Source organism: Ursus maritimus, unplaced genomic scaffold (genome assembly GCF_017311325.1).
Source record: "Ursus maritimus isolate PB19 unplaced genomic scaffold, ASM1731132v1 scaffold_28, whole genome shotgun sequence".
Taxonomy (NCBI): domain Eukaryota; kingdom Metazoa; phylum Chordata; class Mammalia; order Carnivora; family Ursidae; genus Ursus; species Ursus maritimus.
Genome location: NW_024425341.1, coordinates 6,442,976 through 6,465,440, shown reverse-complemented (window position 1 = coordinate 6,465,440; position 22,465 = coordinate 6,442,976). Strand labels below are relative to the sequence as shown.

The window sequence follows — 22,465 nt, the reverse complement described above, 5'->3', positions numbered from 1 at the left end:
GAAGCTCTGCCTCACTGAATGTCATTTGGCCTCTGCACAGCCTCGCGGAGTGTACATCCCAGTGTAATTCCTTTCCAGACTTTGGAGTGTCTTCATTTAGCAAAAAGAATTGCCAAAAGCCTGTGTGACCTAGGCCAGAGGCCTCTGCTCCTCCTCTCTGAGAATTTTCCCCTACCTAGGAGCAGAAGAGTTGAACGGCAGACACTGCCTGTGGCCAGCTCCATCTCAGACCCTTCCAAAGGAATGCAGTCCTAGCCTGCCCTCCGCCTGCGGAGGGCTCCTGCTGGGAAGTCCATTCCCCTTCTCTCTTACTCCATTTGCAAGCACTATTTATTTATCTTTGGAAGTTGAAGGAACCAGAGCCTGCAGCTCGGAGAGACTGGTGGAGCCAGAGAGGGAAAGTGAAGTAGCCAGTGTCTGGGCCCAGTGTCTGCCTTTGACGGGCCAGGGAGAGAAGGTGGTTCCCTGCAAAGGGGGATGGGAGACTGGACTGAAGGCCACAGTGCTGGAAAAGGTGTCACATGCACCAGCAGGGCCAAGACCACAGAAAGGAGGTGGCAGTTAGCAAACTTCTTTGGCGATACCGTGAAAGATGAGGAAGAGGAGTTCTACCCAGGGATCCCCCAACCCAGGCAGCCTGCCCCTCAGCAGTGAAGGGTCTATTAAGTGTCAGAAAAGGCAGCCTTTGGGGGGAAACTGAGGGAGCAGACATACTGGGCCACACTTCGTTTCCCTCTTCCCCAGCCCTATTCCCAGCTTGCATCACAGTCCATCTAGGACCCTCAGGCAACTTTCATTCCTATTCCCCTTTGTCAAGGTCCGACACTACCCAAAGCCACTAGCCCTCTGCCTATGGAAACTGAGTGCCCTCTCTCTTTCACTCGCTCATTCAAATGCCACAACTGACATTCATAAACTAGGAGGCATGCAGAGCCCCATGTTGACCCCAGAGATTAGATACTCCAGGACGTTAGAGGCTGTGTCCAAAGTCAAACAGAGACATCTAGAATGAGGCTCTCCTGACTCACAGTGCAGTGCTCTTTCCACACCCTCACCCAGATCCCTGCTTTTCCTCTTCCCATTTCCCTCATTCCCACTGCCTCCCAAACACACACACACACACACACACACACACACACACACACACGCACACACGCACTGGGATATGGAAAAGGTAGGAGGCCAGATCTAGCCTGTTGCCTTGGCCTTTGACCCCTCCGTGGCAGAGCGACATGCACCCCCCGCTGGGTGAGGTCACTGGCAGCAGAGGAGGGTCTGAGCCTTCCTAAGTCTCTGGTTTGTATCCTGCAGTGGCTAGAGCAGGGCTGCGGGAGGGAGGGTCGCCTTCCAGACTGGCCCATCAGGTCAGGGGCCAAGGGAAACCAAGTGTCGGCAACGCCAGGGCGGTGAACAAAGTTCAATCCCAACCCCATACAGGGAGCACCAGACATCTCTGACCAAACCCGCAGGTCACTGAAAGACCCAGACATGGGGGTGCGGGCTGGATGAGCAAGAGCGAGGGAAGGTTTTGGGGAAAGTGATGGTGGTTGGCTTTGACGACTGAGATGGGAGAGGAAGAGTGCAGGCCCGGGGAAGGGGGGCGGGGAGGAAGAAGGAGTCTAGGCTCAGGGCGGGTTCGGGGACACGCGGGGCCTCGAGCCGCCTGGCCCGCGCTCGCTCCGAGGAGGGCAGCGGCCTGGCTGCGTAGCGGGAGGCGCTAGGGCCTCGCGGACGGGCGAGCTGGCGAGGGGAGGGCGCCCTCTCGGGAGCGCGGGCGGGGGCTGGCGGCGGCGGGAGCGGCGCAGCGCCGAGCTGCCTCCATCCATGGCACGGAGCGGCGGCGGCGGCGGCGGCAGCAGGGGCCCGGCGCGATCCGCTAGGTCCCAGTCCAGCGCCGAGCGAGCAGGCGACGCGGAGGGGCCCCGCCTCAGGCGGCCCGGGAGCACGGCGCAGAGACTGGGGCCGCGCCGCCGGGGGCCGCCCGCGCCGCGCTGACAGCCGCGCCCGCGTCCTCCCCGCCGGGGCGCTCGCCGGACATGCCCCCGGGGCGCGGCGGCGGGGACCCCGGGGCTTGCCTCCGCCCAGGGCCCCCCGCCCCGCCCTCGGACGCCCGGGGCCCCCGCTGAGCACGCCTCCCGCAAGCCCAGGTCCCTCTGGCCGGCGCGCAGACGGGCCCCAGCGCTGTGGGTCCCCGCGGGGCGATGGGCTGATGGGCGCCGCGGGACGCAGGATGCGGGGGGCGCCAGCGCGCCTGCTGCTGCAGCTGCTGCCGTGGCTACTGCTCCTTGCGCCCGAGACCCGGGGCGCGCCCGGCTGCCCCGTCCCCATTCGCAGCTGCAAATGCTCAGGGGAGCGGCCCAAGGGGCTGAGCGGCGGTGCCCCTAACCCGGCGCGCAGGAGAGTGGTGTGCGGCGGCGGGGACCTCCCGGAGCCTCCCGAGCCCGGCCTTCTGCCTAACGGCACCGTTACCCTGTGAGTACCCTCCTCGGCCGGCCCGAGCCCCGACGAGGGGGCGAACGGAGACGGGACAAGAGGAGCGGGAGGAGGGGGACGGGGACGTTGCCGCCACCTCGGAGACTCTGGGACAGGCCTGAGTCCAGGCGCCGAGCAGGGAGACTTGGAGAAGTACGGGCAGGATTAGGGCTCCGGGGTGTGGAGGGAGGAAGGGGCTTCGGGGGGCGGCTGCGCCCGAGAGAGGGGCACCGCGGGCGCCCACTCACCTGCACAGGTGAAGGGAACGCGCGCTGGCGGGACGCCGACGCCCCTTGACTTTCCAGCCTGGGCTGGTGTTGCAGACTTCGGGGATCTGAGGTGGGGGGGCTGGGGGAAGGCTCAGGAAAGATTGACGCCCGCGGCCCCAGAGGTGACTGCGGTCGTCACCTCCGCGGACGCGTCCCTGGCCCGACTGCGGGAGTCTCCCGGGTTCACCTCGCGGGCCTGGCTTCTCCAGTGGGGGGCGCCCCATCCGCCCCCCCACCCCCACCCCGAGCCTGGCAGCCGCGCTGCCAGCCGGTCTCCGTAGGGGGGCGGGGTGTCGGAAAATCTGTCCTTGGGATTGCGGCGCTTCTGGCCTGCATGAGACCCCGGCGTCCCGGTTCGTCCCGGGCCCCTCTCCCTCCGCGCGCATCTGTGAAGGGAGCTGTGTGCCGGGCCCCGCACCCCGCCCTCTTCTTTGCCTCCCCGGGGTATAAGCCGAGCTTTGGCTGCTAATCGATTGACTTCTTCGCTCCGAGACTTCGAAGAAAGAAACCCGGCCGAGGGGAAGGCGGCTGCCAGCCAGCCTCCTTCCGTCATCCCCGTTTCCTTTCTCAGCCAGGGCCCTACTGAGCCCTCACTTCGCTGCCTGCGAGCGCGGCCCGTCGCGCCGCGACCCGGCCCCACGCCTCCTCGGTGGAGGTCTGGAGCCCCCACCACCGCAGGCGAATTCGCGACCCCAGCCCGCCACGGCGATTTCCTGCCCTGACCACGTGCTCCCAGCTCCACGCACGCCGTGGGGAGCAGGGTCCGGCCCGAGGGCGGCCCGTGCCTTTCCTGTCCCGGACCCAACCTGCGAGCGCTTCCCCTTTCCTGTCTTCCTGACCCCGGTGGCAACTGTTTCCCCACCGCCCCTTGCCCAGACTTGGGGCTGGCTCGCAGTCTATCCTGATTGTGTCCAGAACAATACCCTAATGCCTCTGGTTGGGTGAGTTCAGAGGCTGCCGGCTTCCTGACAGGACACGACTGGTCAGCCTCTGACGTTGGCTGCCTGGCCTGCATTTTCCCCAGCTGGGGTGTGAGTGTGTGCATGTGTGTGCATTAGGTGGGTGGAGGCCATGTGTCCGCTGTCTCCCGCGTCCCACCCCATACCTGGGGTATGGCCGTGGCCTGGGAAGGCAGCCGGGGCTGCTCATTCCTGGTCTCTTTGATTGTCCACTGGCGTTGAAGGGTCCAGGCGGGCCTGGGCATTCCCCCAGCCCACTCAGATCTGGAGGAGAAATGTGCTTGCTGTGTGGAATGGTTGGGCTGGTGTCTATGTGAGCCCCCGCCGTGCAATGATAACTCAGCTCAAGAGAGGGGCGTGTGCGTGTATGTCTGCGCGTGTATGTCTGCGCGTGTAGACTCGATCTTGTGGCTGTACTCACACACGTATGTGGGACACCGACTCTCTGTATGTCTGCTTGTTGGGATTAGGGAATCCACACATACTAAAGGCAGAAAAGAGGGGGGAAACGTTAAAAGGTGGTTTTGCAGTACATCTTAGAATGATTTGGGAACTAATGCTTTCCAGCCATAGCTAATTCCCATCGACGCCACTCCAAGGAGTGAGCGCAGCCAACTCTTGGTGAGAATATATTGTGACAAGGTGGCAGCAGACGTGACTGCCAGCTCACCTTCCCATCCCGAACCACTCCCAGAGGAAGGGCCCCTTCTTTGTCCCAGGCCACTGACCTAGCTGGTTTAAGATACCTTCCAAAGGAACAGCCCCTGAGCCTGGCTGGACCTCGCCACAGTGACGACAGGGCAGGCCCTAGAAGCTCCAGAGAGCCCTCTGGCCCCTCAGCCTGGAGTGTAGCTGAATCCCAGCCACAGACGTATTTCTTAGGCTCTCCCTCCAGGCGCCACCTAATCGTGACCCTGATTGCTGGCAGGGATTCCCTTCCCAGGGCTCAGCCCCTCCAGCCAGTCCCATCCCTACCCAGCATGCCTCTTGAGGGAAGAAGGAAGACAAGTGCTGGGAAGGGGCTTCAGCCTGGCAGCAAAACAGGAGGCCAAGAGCCCAAGAGCCCAAGAACCTTCTCCACACCCTCCTAGACTCCTCCTCCTTTTTCTTTTTGTTTCCACACAGATTTCCCCTTCCATCTTTTTGCCCGTCACGTGGTGCAAGCAACAAGACTTTCATGGATGGATTTTTGTGCCTGTGGCTTGATCTCCTTCCTCCTCCCTCCCCTCTTTTCCTCCAGAATGGGCCACCCGGTCCCATTCCCCTTCACAGCCCACCCTGCTCACTCGGGTCCTCCTGGGACCCAGGGCTCCACCTTGGGAAACCTTCGTAGCTGCCAGTGGTGGGACTCTTCAGGCAAAGAAAGTGCTAGAAAAGGTACCTGCCTGCAAGGAGCCTCCTGTCTGTGCTCAGAAAAAGCTTCCAGGCGGCTCTGAGGCAGTTCTGTGACTAGTCCTGTTTACTCCACTGAGAACCCTCCCACCCTATTATCTTGACTTGTACCTTCTGTTTTTGTACACTCTGTGCCCCCCTCCCCACCCTTTGCCTTTTCCCCTTCTAATGGATTTTCATTCGAAGTTTTCCAGGAAAGCAGAACTCGGCTTCCTTCCTGATCCATGTGTCCCACCCCTCAGCTCGTGGGCACCCGTGCTCCTGTCCAGTGTGGGAGCCTTTATGGCTCTCCCCTGAGGGGAAAGGTCTCATGGGGATGGCGAATTTCAGGGAGAGCCTGGGTATGGGAGGGAGATGAAGACCCCGTGCGCCCCCACCCATCCCTGGGCAGCAGCTGACCGGCCTGCCCTTCTGCTTCTCAGCTCTGGGAGTGAGAGTAAGGGGGAGGGGGAGGTACTAAGGAATTCTAGGAAAGGACTGATAATAGAGAACTCCAGAAGGAAATCTCCTACAAGGACCTTCTAGGACATCTGAGCAGCCCCTCAGAGGATTCCAGCCCGTGTCATAAATTCCTAGACCGGCTGCACTGAAAAGGCCCTTACAGATCAGCCAGTCCAGCCCCTGCTTCTTCATCCTAGAGCTGAGCGGACTGAGGCCAGGAGGGGAGGGCCTGGTGTCCTGACACTCACAGAGGAGCTGACTCCAGGATCAGCTGGTTGGGTTCTCTTACACTTCTCTCCCGTGAGGGACTCGCTATTTACCTGGCTGGATTTGGGACCCAATGGACACAAAGCCGCTTTTAAAAACCCAGTTCCTTCCCAGCGGAACCCAGGCCCTTTGACCTGGGAACCTTCCAAGGCTGGGTGGGGAGGGGGCAGGCAAGGTACCGCTCACTCTGGATTCTCCCAGAACCCACAAACTCTTGTCCGCGTCACCTCCCCTTTCTGGGGCAGAGGGTTGCCCCCCGCAGCAGCAGCCCACATGGGGGAGAAGGGGCACTTGCCGTTCAGATGCACCTACTGGAGGCCACATCCTTTCGCTGGGGCTTTGGTGGTCCTTAGAAGCAGCATGGGGGAAGGGGGAGGTCCTTCACAGCCCTTGTGCTTGCTCCAGCCCCAAGAAAGTGGTTCTTGAACACAGATCTCCCTCTGAGCCTCCAACTCTGGACGGGTCCCTCCCCTCAGCGCCCCTCACCCCAGCTGCCAGGCTCCAGTTAGGGGAGTTCGGGGCAAAGTGTGCCAACTGCCCTCCACACAGCCTGAGGGGAGTGGAAAGATGCTGGCTGGAGGGGCGGGTCCTTGCCAGCTTCCCCACCCCCTTCTCTTCCACCCTCTTTCCCCCATATGGTTCTCATAAGGTCTGGGCTCAGAGACAGCAGCCAGAGGAAGTGGCTGTGTACAGAGAGCTTTTGTGAGGGAGAGGAGGGGGAGGGGGAGAGAGCAGAGAGAAAGAAGGAAAGAAAAGAGGGAAGAGGCTGGGGAGAGAAGGTGGGAGAAGCTGGGAGACTCCAGCACAGTGCCTTACCCTCCCCATGCAGGGTCTCAGCCACAGCACGCCCATGTGGGCTCCTGACCCTGCCTATTGGAAGTGAGGGCCCAGAAAAAAATCCAGGCTCCCCTCTGACTTCGCAACTACCTGCAGGAGAAGCTGGAGGCAGCCGGCCCCTTCCCAGAGTTCTTGGGGACCCTTAGGGCTCCCTCACATGCGGATGTCAGGGTCCATGGTCCCATCTCAGGGCAAGCACTGGGCAGAGAACAGAGCCCTCTGGGGTTTACTGGTTGAGTCCTCACTGCGCCAAATAGACAGGAGAGGCCACCGCACTGAACTCCAAAGACAACCCCTATAATTCAGCATCCCAGTGGTGCCGGGACCCAGAGTGGGTAATTTGGCCTGAATTATTCGGAACATGTTCATGAACCCAGCCACTCGTGATCCCCAAGGAGGTCCCTTCCCACCAACTACCGAGACTACCATGGATCACCCTTTCTTGATGGGCGAGGGGGTGGCAAGCAATCCCTAGCCCTGGGGGGTGAGTCTGAGAATTTCCCCCAAAGGCACAGGCAAACCAGCGTAATTTGAACCTGACCATAAATTGACCCTTAAATTGGGGGTCATGTTTTTAAAGGGAGAGAGTTTCCAAGTTTATACCACAAGAGAATCATTGGGATAAGAATGCTTTCCTGAAGGAGAAAAACTTCCAACCACCTCTGGGTCCATCCATGGCCTTCTATTCAGTGGGCTCTCCTCACCAGAGCCCAGAGAGGGGAGGTGAGTTCCCCAAGGCCACACAGCCTGGACCAGTACTCCTCACTCCCTTGTGACCCTGAGACAGAGACCCCCCCCCCCCCCCCCCCCCCCCCGGGACCTGACAGAGAGCAGGGGAGAAGAGAGGAGGGAAATGGCCCTGGGCTGAGGAACTCGAAGGAAAGTCCGGTAACTGCTAGGAAGGGGCTGCTTGGAGGGGCTGTTTATTTTCATTCCCCCAGCCCAGCGCTCTGTTCTATTTAGAGCTCAGACACTGACAGGACAAAGCTGCCTCCTCCCCTTCCTCCCTCCTCTGGCAGGCCCCCATCCTTCCCAAACTCCAGAACATTCCTTTGCATTTAGGACTGGGTAATGGGGGTGGGGGAGCAGAGAAACTGTGGAGTGTCGCTGACTCGGGCAACCTCCCAGGACCCAGCTTCCCGAGCCCTGGGAGAGGGGAGAGGCGGGATGGGGAGGCAAAGGGGTGTGCAAGATGGATGGGGCCAGGTGAGGGGCAGGGGAACCAATCTGTCACAGAGGAGCAGAGAACAGGACGGAGAGAGGCCGGAGGAGGGAGTTGCAGCCTGAACTTGAGGGGCCAGACATCTCCCAGCTGGAAAGGGAAGGGAAAGTCTGAGAGCCGCCCCCTCCTCCCACCCACCCACCTAGGGCTCTTAGCCTGCTGGGAACTGTGTGGCCAGGCAGAAACTTGAGACTTCAGGCTCCAGGAGACCCGGTGTCCAGGATGGGAAAAGCCATCAAATATAAGGAGTGGGAGTCTTCAGACCCTACTTTTACTGAGAAGAGACCTCCAGAAAGGATCTGACCTACTCAAGATCACACAGCAGCTAGCCAGATCCCAGGGCTCCTGGTCCCGGGTCAGCCTCTTCCCATGGTGACCTCATCCCTGGGGACAGAGCAAGGGAGATAGTGATCCACTTTCTCCGTATGGACACATGAGCCAGCGAAAAGGGGCAGATAACCTAATAAGCACTTGTGTACTTGGGGGACCTCTGTACAAGTCACTGCACAGAGTATTAGAAATCAGATGGACCCAGGGTGAGCGGTATCTAAAGCATCCTTCCTGGTGTTTCTCTCCCTCTTCTTGCACCAGGAACAGCTTCAGGACTACACCCCCAGGAGGCAGGCGAAGTCTCAGGAGGGCTGTACCGTGGAGCTGAGGGATGGGTGCTGTCTCCAAGCTGTCAGGACTGAGCTCTCCCAAGACTGACCGGGTGGGGGCAGGGGGGGGCAGTGGAAGTAGGAGGAAACTGCTCCATGACTTGAGAAGACCAGGGTTCAGCAGGAACCCTGTCGGTTGGCCACTGCCACCTTGCCTGGAGCTCTGTGCCTCCAGATACCGGTCCCCTCGTTCAGCCAGCACCTGCTGTGTCCAGCCCCGCACCAGTGCCGGGAGGGGAGAGATTTGGTGTCTGTCCTCAGGGCCCATACAGTCTCCTCGTGGAGACTGGATACAGGCTCACAAAGCAAGACAGGATCAGGGCCTCAGGCCTCCCAAGGAAAACTTCTGGGGTAGAAAGATTAAAGGACTAATTTATACTTGAGTATAAAAGACTGATAACAGGGCACCTGGGTGGCTCAGTCGGTTAAGCGTCTGCTTCTCCCTCTGCCCTTCCCCCTGCTCGTGATCTCTCTCTCTCTCAAAAAAAAAAAAAAAAAAAAGAAAAAAGAAAAAGAAAAGAAAGGAAGAAAGAAAGACAGACTTATAACAAATTGATCCTTTCAGGTTTATTTGTATTTGAAAAGAAATCCACTTTCTTCACCCAAAATCACGGCTCCCCCGGGCTGAGATTTTAGGCCATGTTTGGAGAAGCACTTAAGGGGGATTGGGAGTAACTTCCCAGCTTCCTCGGATGGAGTAGACACATCACACACAAACACTCCATCCGGTCTGACACATGTCCCTCCGCCTTCCATGAATGGAGGGTTGTAGACCCCACGTCGCATTGATGTTTGCGGTGCCATTGTGTTACACGGGGCCGAGCACACAATGGGTGTCAGTGTAGACTTGAAGACTGAATGAGTACCTAGGTATGATCACAGCAGACTTGATTCCCTGTGCTCCGGCTAGGCTGCTGGGGCCCCAAATCCCCAGCGAGGCACCCCGACCACCCACCACAAACACCTGAGCCCCTTTGCTCAGGCTGCAAACCCCCTCAGAGTAGTCCTTTCCATCTCAGGCCCAATTTCGTGGTCCTGCCTGCTCACCACCAAGCTGGGGTGCCCCTGTAGGGAGGGTAGATTAGAGAAAAGGAGACAAGAGGGACCCCTGCATAGGAGCCATTCCAAGACTATTTTCTTCCCTGATCTTGACCTCAGGCCCTGCCCGGACAGTTCAGCTTCAAGGCTGTGGTCAGAGGCCATATCCAGACACAACCCCCCACAGCCTGGGGAAGGAAGGTCCTACAGGGGTGTCCTTCTAAGCAGGTAGTCAGGGCTGTGTGGACAGGCTTCCAGCCAAGGGAAGGTTTGGGGAGGAAGTTCGGGAGTGCCGTGTGTCCTCTCCACCTGTTAAGTCGACTGCCATTAGGCTAAATGGATATGAAGGGCAGACTGGAAGGGAAGGGAAGCCACAGGAGGGCAGCCTTTAGGCTGAGGCTGTGTGTCAGGGTGGGGCCTGTGGACGGGAGGCAGCTTCACTTTGGGAGACCCTATCGGTCATATCAAGCGTATCGGGATGCACCCACCTCCTTCTTGCTAATCGACGTAGTATGACGTTTGGTTGTTATTTAGCTAAGCGTTAATTGCAATTTTATAGCATTTATATTTCAGAGACAGGGATTATTTTTGTAGGTTCAGACATCTCTGTGAGTCCTGGAAATGCTTGGAGGCCTTGGGCACTAGGCCTGCAGGAAAGGCTGGGAGTCCGTTTTCACTGGCTGGCTTGGAGTGGCTATGGGCCTGAGAGACCCCCTCACTGATGGTCTCCCTAAGACACTGCCAAGCTGCCAGCAACAGATGTTGGAGAGAGGTCCTTCTGAGCCCAGAGGGCCTGGCAGTGCCCTGAGCTCCAGGCTCAGCCTCGCTGGAGAAGCTAAATCCCCAAGTGTCCTCGCATCTGTGCGTGTTATGGGGGGGGGGCGCTAACACGTATGAGTCTTCCAGTACATGAGAGAACAATTTGGTTCAGGCATGTTTTGGCCCCATGTCCCACGGAGTGATGCCCACATGACCCCTCCAGGGTCATCTCTGATGTGGGGCTGGGATCTGGTGAGTTCCTGTGGCTGCCCAAAGGCCACAGGGCCTCTCTCTAGACGCCAGCCACTCGCTCCCTTGGCCTCCAGCCTCATTAGTGGTAACTCGGCTTGCTTGCTTCTCTTCCCTAAAATAGGACCCTAGCTGGGAGAGAGTTCTGGAATGGACTCAGTGTGCCCCCTCTCCTTGGCCAGATTCCAGACTCTAGGGTAAGAGAACAGGGGACTCCAGGGACCGGCCCCCCTTCCTGTGAAAATCTGATGTTGGACGGTAGACAGGGAGGGAGGGAAGAAAGCTGGGGATGCCGGGCTGGGTGAGCCAGAGGTCTGAGAGGCGGGGCTGGCGCGGTTGGGAAGGAGGTCCACCTGGCAGGCTCCCTGTGCTGTCGCAGGGCGAGGGGTTGGAATAGGCTGAGGAAGTAGCTGTCGGATAGGGGCGGCAGGGCAGTTAAGAGGGGGCCAGGCTGGCACTGTGTCGATGAAGCTGGACAGAACCTCGGGGCCGAGGCGCCCTCCTTCCCGGCCCAGTGGTTGGGGCCGCCCTGCCTGCTCCCGTCCATGTGACAGCCTAGCGTGGTGGGGACATTCTCCTTCCTATTGGGTGAGGCTGTGTGTGTTTCTCTCCTACTGCCAGTAACTTCCGGCTCCCTACCTGCCCTGAACAGCGCCAGACCCAAGCACTTCTACCCCAAATCACTGCCCTCCCTGCCCCCCAGACCCGCAAGGGGCAGCTCTGAGAGCTGAACCACTGAACCCAGAGACACGATTGAAGCCATTTTCTGGACAGTCTGGGTCTCAAGCAGAATTTCCTCAGCCACGGCTAGGTTGTAAAGGCCAAAAGATCCAATTCTGGGTATCTGGGGACTCGGATCGTACAGATATCTGCCTGAAGTCTGTCCAAGAACGGGAAATGAGGCCAGAAGGGGGGCCATGGGAGGAGAAGGACAAACGGCCATTTGCCTGGCGCCCCTGCTTTTGCGAATGGCTTATAGAGAGTGGGGGATCACGGATATGCTCCCTGCCGCGGAAAAGTCTCTCGTTTCAAGACTTTCTGGACTGGTGTTCGCACCAGGCTAGTCAAGCTGGAAATGTGGGCTGCAGCTGACCCCCAAAAACAGCGGCTACCTGGGAAGGGGCTCTGCCAGAGGGGGTAGGACACCAAGAGATGAACTGTGCGCTGTTCTGGGCCACGAGCTCATCTTCACCTGCGTGGGGGCTGCCCGCCAATCCTATCCTGTGCTCTGCACCCACACCGCTCACACACACACACACACACACACACACACACACACACACACACCCCCACCCCACCCCGGTTGCCTCCTATCTCACAGGCACCCCAGACTTCCTCCTGGGGAGGCGCAGGCCACGAGGAAACTAGATAAGGGTTAAGCCACTGGCCACACGTGGCTCCTGAGCTCCTGTCACATGGCTGGTCCGAACTGAGATGTGCTGGAACGGTAGAACACACGCAGATTCCAAAGCTTCAGTACAAAAAAAAAGAAAAGGAAGCTATCTCATTAATAATTTTGCATATTGATTACATATGGAAATGATAACTTTAATACATTGGGTTAACTATAACACATTATTAGAATTAATGTTTTAACTTTAAAAAAATGTGGTTACTAGAACATTTGAAATTACATACTCCACTCACATCGTCGTACTCCCACTGACCAGCTCTGGGTTAAAGAATTTGGGGTATGCAAAAGGTGTTCAAGGGTTAAAGGCTGAAGAGTCTGAAGAATGTGGGGTGTACCCCAACACCAGTTCTAGGCCTGTCTGGACAGGACTCTCAAGTTAGGATCCCAGGTTTTAATCTCAGGAGTTTGAGAGTTGGAGGGTTTTTTAAAATTCTCTGTTTTCAATTCAGTGATTTTTTTAAAAAAGATTTTATGTATTTATTTGAGAGAGGGAGACAGCGTGAGAGAAGAGCACTTGTGTTAGCACACGAGCAGGGGGGAAGGGTAGAGGGAGAGGAAGAAGCAGACTCCCCACTGAGCGGGGATCCATCCCAGGACCCCAGGATCCTGACCTGAGCCGAAGACAGATGCTTAACTGATTGAGCCACCCAGGAGCCCCTCAGTTCAGTGATCTTTAAACAAAAGTCTTTTGCAGATAATTTTGAGATAATTATTTATTAGAAGGTATTTTCCTAGCATAAGATTTTCATTTCTAAAGTCAATGTTTCTCACACTAGAATCCTCAGACATAGTCTCAGGAAATAAGATACTTTTTTCCCTCCCTTTAACAGGTCTCTACTCAAATTTAGGAAATAATATTCTCGGGCTTCCTCCTTCATGAACGGGGCTGTGATAATCTGGCAGCCCTGTCCCCCTCTCCTTCCATACCTCCTCCCTCCCCTGTACCCCCAGCCTCATCAGCCTCCCTGCCCCACAGCCTCATCAGCCTCCCTGCCCCACAAACCCAGGAGGAGGCAGTCCCTGGGAGAGACCCTTGGGACTGGTGAACGGGGGAGGTTGAAACACATGCCCTTTCTCCACCCTCCTTCCTGACACTTCAGGACCCCTCTCTGACATTACTGAAAGTACGGAGGGGTCTCTCACCCTCTTTGACATTTAATGCAAACTCTCTCTGGAGGCATATGAAGGGGATGAAGCAGAGATGAGGTGAGACGGGCTTTGATTTAAAAGTCACACTGTCCAGGGGCGCCTGGGTGGCGCAGTTGTTAAGCGTCTGCCTTCAGCTCAGGGCGTGATCCCAGCGTTCCGGGATTAGGATCGAGTACCACATTGGGCTCCTCTGCTGGGAGCCTGCTTCTTCCTCTCCCACTCCCCTGCTGTGTTCCCTCTCTCACTGGCTGTCTCTCTGTCACATAAATAAATAAAATCTTCAAATAAAATAAAATAAAATAAAATAAAATAAAATAAAATAAAATAAAATAAAAGTCACACTGTCCAGAGCCTGTCACCACTGAGGGGGCCACCGCAGCCCCCCCAGGGCCCGAATGAGACCATTAGATGCCCTAGGAACTGACATGATTACTTATGGTTACCACCACCATGGGGAATGCGAATTAAAATTCTCCTAATCCATAAAATGAGAATAAACGGGGGCCATGTGAGTTCTAACTGTTATACAGTGACAACTGTGATGAACTTTTTGAAATGTCAAGATTGCGTGCGTGTGTGTGTATGTGTGTGTGTGTGTGTGAGAGAGAGAGAGAGAGAGAGAGAGAGAGCGAGCGCAGGTGCCATTTGGAAACCCAGCAACCCCCGCCCCAACCCATTCACACAATCACTCTTCAGGGGCTGCTAGGAAGTGTCAGGGTTGGAGGTACATTTATGTGGGGACTAGAAGGGAGGAGGGGTCTCTCTAGAAAGCAGAGAAGGGAGGATGCCCCCTTCCTCTCTTGCCTCCATCCTGGCCATTGTCTGTTCTCTGTGAGCCTCCCGAAGAGGGACTAACTGGAACGTCAGATGTCTGGGGTCCTCTCACTGCCTGTCTTGTTTGTTTGTTTTGTTTTTTAAGATTTTATTTATTTATTTGAGACAGAGAGAGAGAGAGCACGGCAGGGAGGAGGGTCAGAGGGAGAGGGAGAAGCAGACTCCCCGCTGAGCAGGGAGCCCGATGTGGGGCTTGATCCCAGGACCCCAGGATTATGACCTGAGCTCAAGGTGTTATATTCACCAGTAAGCTTGGGGGCAGAACTCCAGACAGCTGCTTGCATGCCTTGTCCCCATCCCCCACCTGAGATCTCCTTTACTCTTCATCCCAGAGACTGCCCACTCGAGAAAAGCTTCCAGACCTGTACCTCTGGTCTTCCCATGTCCACCAATGAGAGCAGTAGAAGTGAAACCCTTTGTCTCGGCCCAGAGCAGCCAAGAGTTTGGGCTGCGAGGCTCATTAAAGCATTTTAATAAGCAATTAACTCAAAGGATGAGCCCTTTGGCTGGTCTGGAACTTCCTCCTCCCGGGGGAGGGGGCGGGGAGTCTGGCAGAGGAAGGCTGAGTGGGTGGGCAGAGTGGGTTTAGTCAGTAGCTTGGGGCCTCTTTCCTCCCCCTCTAAGTACAAATAAATAAACAGAACCTCCGAGTGGGCAGAGGCAAAGGCTGAGGCCTGGGCCTCCACCAGGCCCCAGGGCTCTATCAGTCTTCTGTCAAGGCCGCAGACAGGCTTGGGGAGGCAAGGGTGCTCAGTCCCTCTGAACCGGGGGCCTTTGAGGGCTGGGAAGAGTCCCCTTCTGTGAAGTCGTTGCTCACAGAGTGGGGCCTGAGGAAGGGCCGCTCCCCTCACCTGCCTCCACCCCTGCTGGGCCTCCTGTTCCACCTGCCAGAGCCCTGACCTGAGGCGGGCCATTCTCCCTACCACTCTGCTCATGATATGGGACTGAAGGCCTGGGAAACACAGAGCCCCGGAGGGCACTGTGGCTCAGGCCTGTGGTTCCAAGGTGTAAAGGGGGCATCGCAACTTGACCCCCTGGCTCAGCCCACTTGCCTGCAGTGCCCTAAGTCAGATCCAGGCCATGGGGGGACCCAGGGCAGGTGAAATGTCTGTTTAGGGGCTCATAACCGGTCTGCCTGAACTATTCACTGGCTCTTTCCTATAATCTGGAGCAGAGGGTGGGGCTGCTGCCTTGCACAACTTCAGGGGGCGCCATTGATACAGAAAACAACATGGTCGTACTGGGGAACCCGTCTCCCCTCTCCGTCCACACTTTCTGGCTTGTCACAGCGCGTTCTCCTGTCCGTGTTCTCCCTGTTCCTCCAGGCTCCTGAGCAACAACAAGATTACCGGGCTCCGGAATGGATCCTTCTTGGGACTGTCCCTGCTGGAGAAGCTGTAAGTGCTGGGGCAAAGTGGGGGGAGCTGGGGGCCGGTGGTCATGGGCAAGAAGTCAGTCTAGGCAGGATGAGGACCGCTGGGTGCTGAGGGACCCCTCCACCCCAGAGCCTGCTGGCTAAGTAGGGCGCAGAGTCAGACCCACGGGAACCATTTTCAGGACTTGGTTACGGAGGGTAGAGGGTACGGAGAGAGGGACCAGCTCCTTCCCCAGCAACGGCAGGGAGAAGTAGGGGAACCTCGCTGGTCTAGGCAAGGATGGGGCTCAGGGAAGTTCATTAACGCTCTTTAATGAGCAATTAGCTGTGAGGGCAGAGCCCCTTAGCTGGCTAGATGCCACCCCCAGGCTCCAGCTGGGGGCCCAGCATAAAGGGCTGAGGAGGGGTTCCTGTGACTGAGGCCTCTTTCCTCCTCCCCTGCAAACAAATCAACAAAGCCCCAAGGGGCCAGAGCCCTGGGCTGAGGGTGGGGAAAGTGGATCCCATCCAAAGGGCCCCCAGCCCACCTGCCCCGGGCAGGTTGCAGGTTCGGAGCTGTACCCTCTGGGCTGCCCTGCGGGCTCAGGCAGGCTGGCTCTGGGCTCAGGACTGCAAGGGCCTGGCTGGCCAGGAGGGACAGAGTTGGGGGCCTGACTCAGTCGAGGGCAAGTCACTTAAGCTGCCGAATGAGGGGACTGAACCAGCCTCTCTCAATTCCCTGTTCATCTGGCGTGCTCCAGGGACCACAGCCTGTACGACAGCTCTGGGTCCTATCTCCTCCACAGGACACCTGGACCTCCGTCCCTCCTGGAGCCTGTTCCTTGCTTTCTCCCCTGCCTCCAGCACCCTCTCTCCTACCTCTGCTCCCACCCTGCGGGCCATTCCCAAATCCTTCGACAGGGCCCTTGCCCCTCGACTACCATTTTGCCTGACAGGCGTGGGTCAGTGTGATGGAGGATACAGAAAAATAAGGTGGAAGCCTGCCCTCCCAGAGCCTGCGATTGTGGTCTAGTCTCCACCGCCAGTGCTGTGTGTGTTAGAACTCAGTAGGTTGGGGTTTCCGTAAAGCCCAAAGGCGGGACGTCACTGACCAGTGAAAGTTGGAAAATTCGAGGGTAATTGGGATGCAATCTCTCCATGACATGGAGTGTAGATCTTCGACCACGACAACAGTCTTACGAGGTCATCTCTATTACAGCCCACTTCACAGGCGAAGCTCAGTGGCCTGGCTGGCTTTGCAGCACTGGGAAGGGGCCAAGCCATGTTTGGGGTGGAAAGGCAGAGCGCGTTCTCTGTGATCCGAGCGTGTTGGGGTGGGAGGGGGTGTCGGGATGTTGGCGGTGGTGAGTGCGCACAGCTCCGCGACCAGGTCCCTGGACCATCTGCTCTGCCGCTCACGGACCGGGTGGCCCAGACGAGGAGAAAGGGCTGCCACCGTGCTGCTATTAAAGTCTCCTTGGGTCCCAACAGATCGGGAGAGTTTTTCTCACCCACGAGCAGTTCAGCGTGCGGGAGCTCTGGTTCCTGCCCTCAGCACAAGCTTGGGCTCCGAGGGCCGAGTGGCAGGAACCACACGCTCCTTCCAGGGATCTTTTGGCGGATGACAGCAGCTGCCTCCAGCCCTGTGCCCTGCCCCACCAGAGCCCGTCACCGCCCGGAGTCGCTGTCCCTTCTCCTTACTATGAGGGACACGGCTCTGAGCCTCTCATGGCTCCACTGACATCTTCCCATCTTTAGCCTCGCACTTTCTCAGCCAAAGACCCCCTGGGGCTCCCCGCTTCTCCTCCTCTAGTCTCACGAGGGTCAGCTTCCTGAGGAAGAAGAAAAGATGGCCCTTTCCTTCCCACGCATGCCCACGTACTGAATCTCCCCAGCACCGGGGACCCGGGTCGCCGCGCAGCAAGTGCTTTCAAAGCATGGGAAGCGATCAGAGAAAAATGAGAGGGTGGTCAAGGAAGAATGACTAGAAGCTGAATCACGTGGCGTGGCAGGGGCACGGGGCGGGAGACTGATGAGCATTCAGAATCCTGAGTGTGAGGCCTGCTCTGCTCGGAATCACCCAAGGCCTTCCTTCTAGAGATACTTACTGAGCCCGCGTTGTGTGCCGAGCTCTGTTCTAGGCATTGGGGGTGAACACGGTAGACCCAGTGCCTGACCTCATGGAACTCGCCCTCTACCGAGGGGACCCAAAAAATAGCAAGTAAATGTATAAGGTCTCAGGAGATAAGTCTGCCAAGAAAAACAGCAGGGTAAAGGGGCGAGAAAGCAATGGCGGTAGGGGAGGCTGCCGTTTTATGTAGCGAGGTCAAGGAAGGCCTCGCCGACAAGGTGACAGAGCCCAAGGTCTAAGGGAGAGAGGAATCTGGAGGGGAAGACTGTCGGGTCCACCATATGCCTGGTGGGTCTGAGGAACGGAAGAAGGACCTGTTGATGGGAAGTGGTAGGAGATGAGATCAGAGTGATGCCGGGGTGGGGGCCAGGTCTGGGATCTCCGTTTCCTCATCTGTAAAAAGCGGGGGGTGGGGGGAGGGAATACAGGGTGATTTGTAAGCTACATTATGGATTTTAAATTCTATGATCCTTGGCTGTGTACGCATGTGATAGCCACAAGTGCTGCTTGAGAAGGAAAAAGATCAGAGCACCCAAGGATGCAGCCAGGCTTTCCAGAAGAGGGGAGGCCTCGGGGCAGAGGGGTGTGCCGTACTCAGCAGGTGCGATGCTTCCCAGGGATAGAAAGGCAAGGCAGGGGCAGGAGAAGCCCGGGATCTCCAGCCTGGCAGAGCACCACTGTATCAGTTGGGTTCTCCCGAGAAAGACCACCAATAGGAGATGTGTGTGTGTGTGTCTTTATATAAATATATAAAGAAATTATTTTATATTTGTTCTTTATAAAGAAATTGATCTGAAGGAAATGGTTCGTGTGATTGTGGGGACTGGCCAACCCACATTCTGTAGGGCAGGCCAGCGGGCTGGGAAGGCAGGCAGACGCTGATGCTCTAGTCTCCAGACAGCATTTCTTCTTCAGGAAACCTGTTTTTGCTCTTAAGCCCTTCACCTGCTTGGATGAGGCCCACCCATGTTATCCGAGATGATCTTTATTTAAAGTCAACTGCTTGTAGATGTCCAGCACACCTGCAAATTACCTTCACAGCAACACCTCCGTTAGTGTTTAAGTTACAAGGTGCTATCGCCTGGCCAAGTGGACACATAAAACTAGTCATCAAAACCACTGTCCCCCTATCCCAGGGATGGGGAGAGATCCTGTGCCCCGCTCCCAGAGACGCTAATTCATCAGGTCGGAAGGGGCCTGGGAATTTTTTACAAGGTATGCAGACGATTCTCATGCTTATCCGGGGTTGGGAACCAGTGGACCAGATGACCCCGAGACTGTGGGCCTATTCATCACAAACGAGACGCTGTGGCCTGGCGTGCACTTGGTGCCAGGAAACACTGATCTCTCTGTCCTGTCAAGCTCCGACATCCAGGCTTGGGCAATGAGTCCATGGCAGCTTAACATCCCACAGTCTGTGAGCGACAAGTCCCGTGGGAGGCTTGGGGCCTAGCCTAGTAACTGAAATGGTAGGTCTGGGCTGCGGAGAATGCCAGCATTGCCTCCTTGTGCTGAGCGACCCTCTGGCCTTTGCAAATGGGTCAAGTATAAGCGTCTGGGGGGAGGAGGTCTGCCTGGTCCCTGCTGATGCGTGGCAGGGCCTTGAGGCTGGGAGGGGATACAGAGAGGGTGCCGCATGGAATGTGCCTAGATGATCTCAGGGCAGCACAGGTGCTCCAGGGAGGCTGGGGGGAGAGTGGAATGGGGGACATACCTTGTGGGGCTCTGTCAGCCAAACAGGATGGACAAGAAAACCTGAAACGGCCTGGCAGAGAAGTTCACGGCCAGTCCGTGGCGGATACAGAATCATCCAGATGTGCGGGAGGCCCTGTCTCTGAGCCCTCCCTCTGTATCCCACCAGTGTGGACAAGCCTGTCTGTTACCCAGAGGAAAGACTTCTGGGGTGGAGGAGACGGGGCAGGTGAGGAAGGGCACGGAACTCCACTCTGGAGTCAAAGAGGCCTGGGATTGAATACTGCCTCTGTCATTTACTTTCGGGGTACCTCTCCAAGCCTGGGGTTTCTCCCCTGGAAAAGGGGGCAGTGCGGGACTCCTGGACAGGCTGTCGTGGGGACAGCATGGGCTTTCAGTAAATGCCTGTTGCATTCCCTTCTCCTTGGAAGAGTTTGAAGTTGCAGCAAGATGTTATATGGGCAGCCCCTCGTTGCATGGGATTTGCCCAGAGCTCCCCAGCCTTGGGCGGGCAGTCCTGGAGCTGAAACTGCGTGCTTGCCGAAAGTACTCGTGGATGGCCCACTCCTCTGGTCCCTGGCATCTCCACCCACATCCCCCACCCCACGCGTTCCATAGGGAGCAGGCCACCAGAAGACCTTCCCAGGCTCCCAGAGTGCCCCGGTCACAGTGAGAAGCCCCCAAGACTGGGGACCAAGTGGGCCGCAGGACAGACGGCCCCCAGAAGAGGCCAAGGGAGACAGACTGGGCATGCATGCGAGCCAGTGGCTCTGTGTGGACATATGCCCCCAGAGGCCTGTGCATGCCTGGAGGAGAGGGCCTGGTGAGGGGAGCCTGGTCAGCCCCAGGATGATTTGTCATTGCCTAATGAGATTAATGAGCCCCGGGGGGCTGGTATGCAGCGGTGCTGGGGCACTCATTAGAAGCAGATGCTCATGGGAATGATGGCAAGGGGAGGGGGGTTTTGGGGGTGGAGTGCTTCTCACCCGCCAGGTGGTTTCCATTAATCTGTGGGCGGGGCCACGAGCAAGGCCGCCTGGCCCGTCCTCCTCCCCTTCCCATCCCCACTTGCACTGGGGAGGAATGCAAAAGAGAGACTGCTGACGCTGGGGGCAGCTGAGGGCTGGGAAGGAAGGCTTGTGGGCTTGGGGACAGCCCTCGTGCCTGCTCTCATAGCCCGGTGCCGGCGTAGTGTACATGCCGGATTAATACCTGTTGGATGATATCAGAGACAAGAGGGGCCCAGCCCGGGGTGGGACCCTCTCAGGTTTTCTCCCACCAGATCCTCTCCCTGCCCTCCCCCACACACCCTCCATACCTGCGTGGGGGTCTGGCGGGCTTCCCCGCCAGCCCCGCTTTCTCGAAAGAACCTTGGAAGTCCTGGAGGGCCCAGGGAAAGCGGCTCTGTGGCCTCCGAACCTATAATTTGGTTTCTAAACCCACAAGCAGGGAGGTCTGTGGGGGCCAGAGGGAGCCAACTTGGGGCCACCCCACCCTGTCCCAACGCGGTGCACTGCTCGCCCTCACGCCGCCAGCTCAGGCACACAGGCTCACGCCTTAACAGCTTTCCTGAGACAGAATGAACACCCCGGAACGCTCACCCACTTCAAGCGTGCCATCCAATGGCTCGGAGTCTATTTACACAGTTGTGCAGCCATCACCGTCTAATTTTAGAACATTTTCATCATCTCCAAAAGCAACCCTGCATCATTAGCCGCTCCCCACTCCCCCTCCCGCTCCCAGTCCTAGGCAACCACTAATCTCGCTGCCTCTCTACATTTGCCGATTCTGGACATTTCCTCCAAATGGAATCATATCGTATGTGATCTTTTATAACTGGGCTGCTTTCCCTTAGCATAATGGTTCAGGCTCCATCCAGATGATAGCGGAGATCAGCAGCTCATGCCATAAACTACGGCCGGGTGACATTCTGTTGTGTGACTACAGCACAGATGCGTTAGCGGGTGACGGGCACTTGGGGCGTTTCCACTTTGGGGCTGTGACCGTTCCAGCCCAGGTTTTCGTGCACACATACCCCCGCTTCTCCTGGATATGTACCTGCGAGTGCCGAGTGCCGTTGCTGGCTCCCTTGGTTAACTCTGCCGCACTGGTTCTCACGGTGGCTGCCCACTTTACACCAGTCATGTATAAGGGGTCCCGTCTTTCCACACCCTCATCCACTCTTGATGTGGCCCGTTTTTCTGTCATCACCGTCTTGGCGCCTATGGGGTGATGGCTCACGGTGGTTTCGCTTGCATTTCCCTAATGACTGATGGTGTCGACCATCTTTTCGTGCATCATTTGGTCATTTGTATCTGCTCTTTGAAGAAATGTCTCTGCAAATCGTTCGCCCATTTTTTTCCAGCTGGTTTGTCTTTTTAGTATTAAGTTGGACAAGTTCTTTGTATATTCTAGATAGGAGTCCCTTATCAGATATATGACTCGCAAACATTTTCTCTCATTCCTTGGGTTGCCTTTCACTTTCTTGATGGTGTCCTTCAGAGAGCAGAAGTTTTAAGTTTTTATTAAGTCCACTTGACTAATCTGCTCTTTTCTGCTTATGCTCACACACTCACTCTTACACTCAGCTTCCTGAGCTCCAGCTTTCCCAAGAAGGGTATAGGGTATGATTTGCTCTCAGGAACACCCCCCTCCCCGACTTCTGCCATAGAGTCCTTCTCCTCCATACTGGCATAGATACAGGGAGGGGGTATGCCTTCAGTCGGGGAAGCCTGCTCTGCGCTGGGCCAGGGCTGGTGGGGAGGAGAGGCTCCATTCACACACCACACCTTTCCCGGCTTCCAAGACCTGCGGTCTATGGAAGCAGGGAGAAGACGAGAGATTCTACACCATAGAAACATCTGTTCGCCCTCATGACCTCCCCTAAGAAATGAAGGGATCTTGGGGTGCCTCGCTGGCTCAGTCGGTGGAGTGTGCATCTCTTGATCTTGGGGTTGTGAGTTCGTGCCCCACACTGGGTTGGAAATTCCTTTTAAAAATTTAAAAATCTCAAAAGAAAAGAAAAGGGATCAGATTAGACAATCAGGGCAGGGGTTCATCACCTGGGTTCCACAAGCCCCCTGAAATCATGGACACAGTGTTGGGTAGGGTGCATTTTTCCGAGGCAGGAGTCCATAGCCGTCATCAGATTTTCAAAGGTTGTGCAAAGCAAGAAGCACCAACCTATGGGGACCTCACTGGTCCAAAAAAAAAGGAAAATCCAAGTTCTATGATGGCATTTCCTCCTGCTGCTAGGGAGGGTAGAGCCCCAGACCTGCTTCCCCTCCCTTAGGGACCAGGACCCAACGGGGCTCTCAGATCTCAGCC

At 57.0% G+C, this 22,465-nt stretch overlaps 1 protein-coding gene across 1 annotated transcript in view; it reads left to right on the top strand.

Moving 5' to 3' along the window:
* Positions 1-2,160: 2,160 nt before the first annotated feature.
* Positions 2,161-22,465, top strand: part of ADGRA2 (adhesion G protein-coupled receptor A2) — a 34,518-nt gene continuing 14,213 nt past the window's right edge. Inside the window, 2 exon segments of the mRNA XM_040643266.1 lie at positions 2,161-2,472; positions 15,287-15,358. Of these exon segments, the coding sequence (XP_040499200.1) occupies positions 2,210-2,472; positions 15,287-15,358 (335 nt within the window). The 5' untranslated portion in view covers positions 2,161-2,209.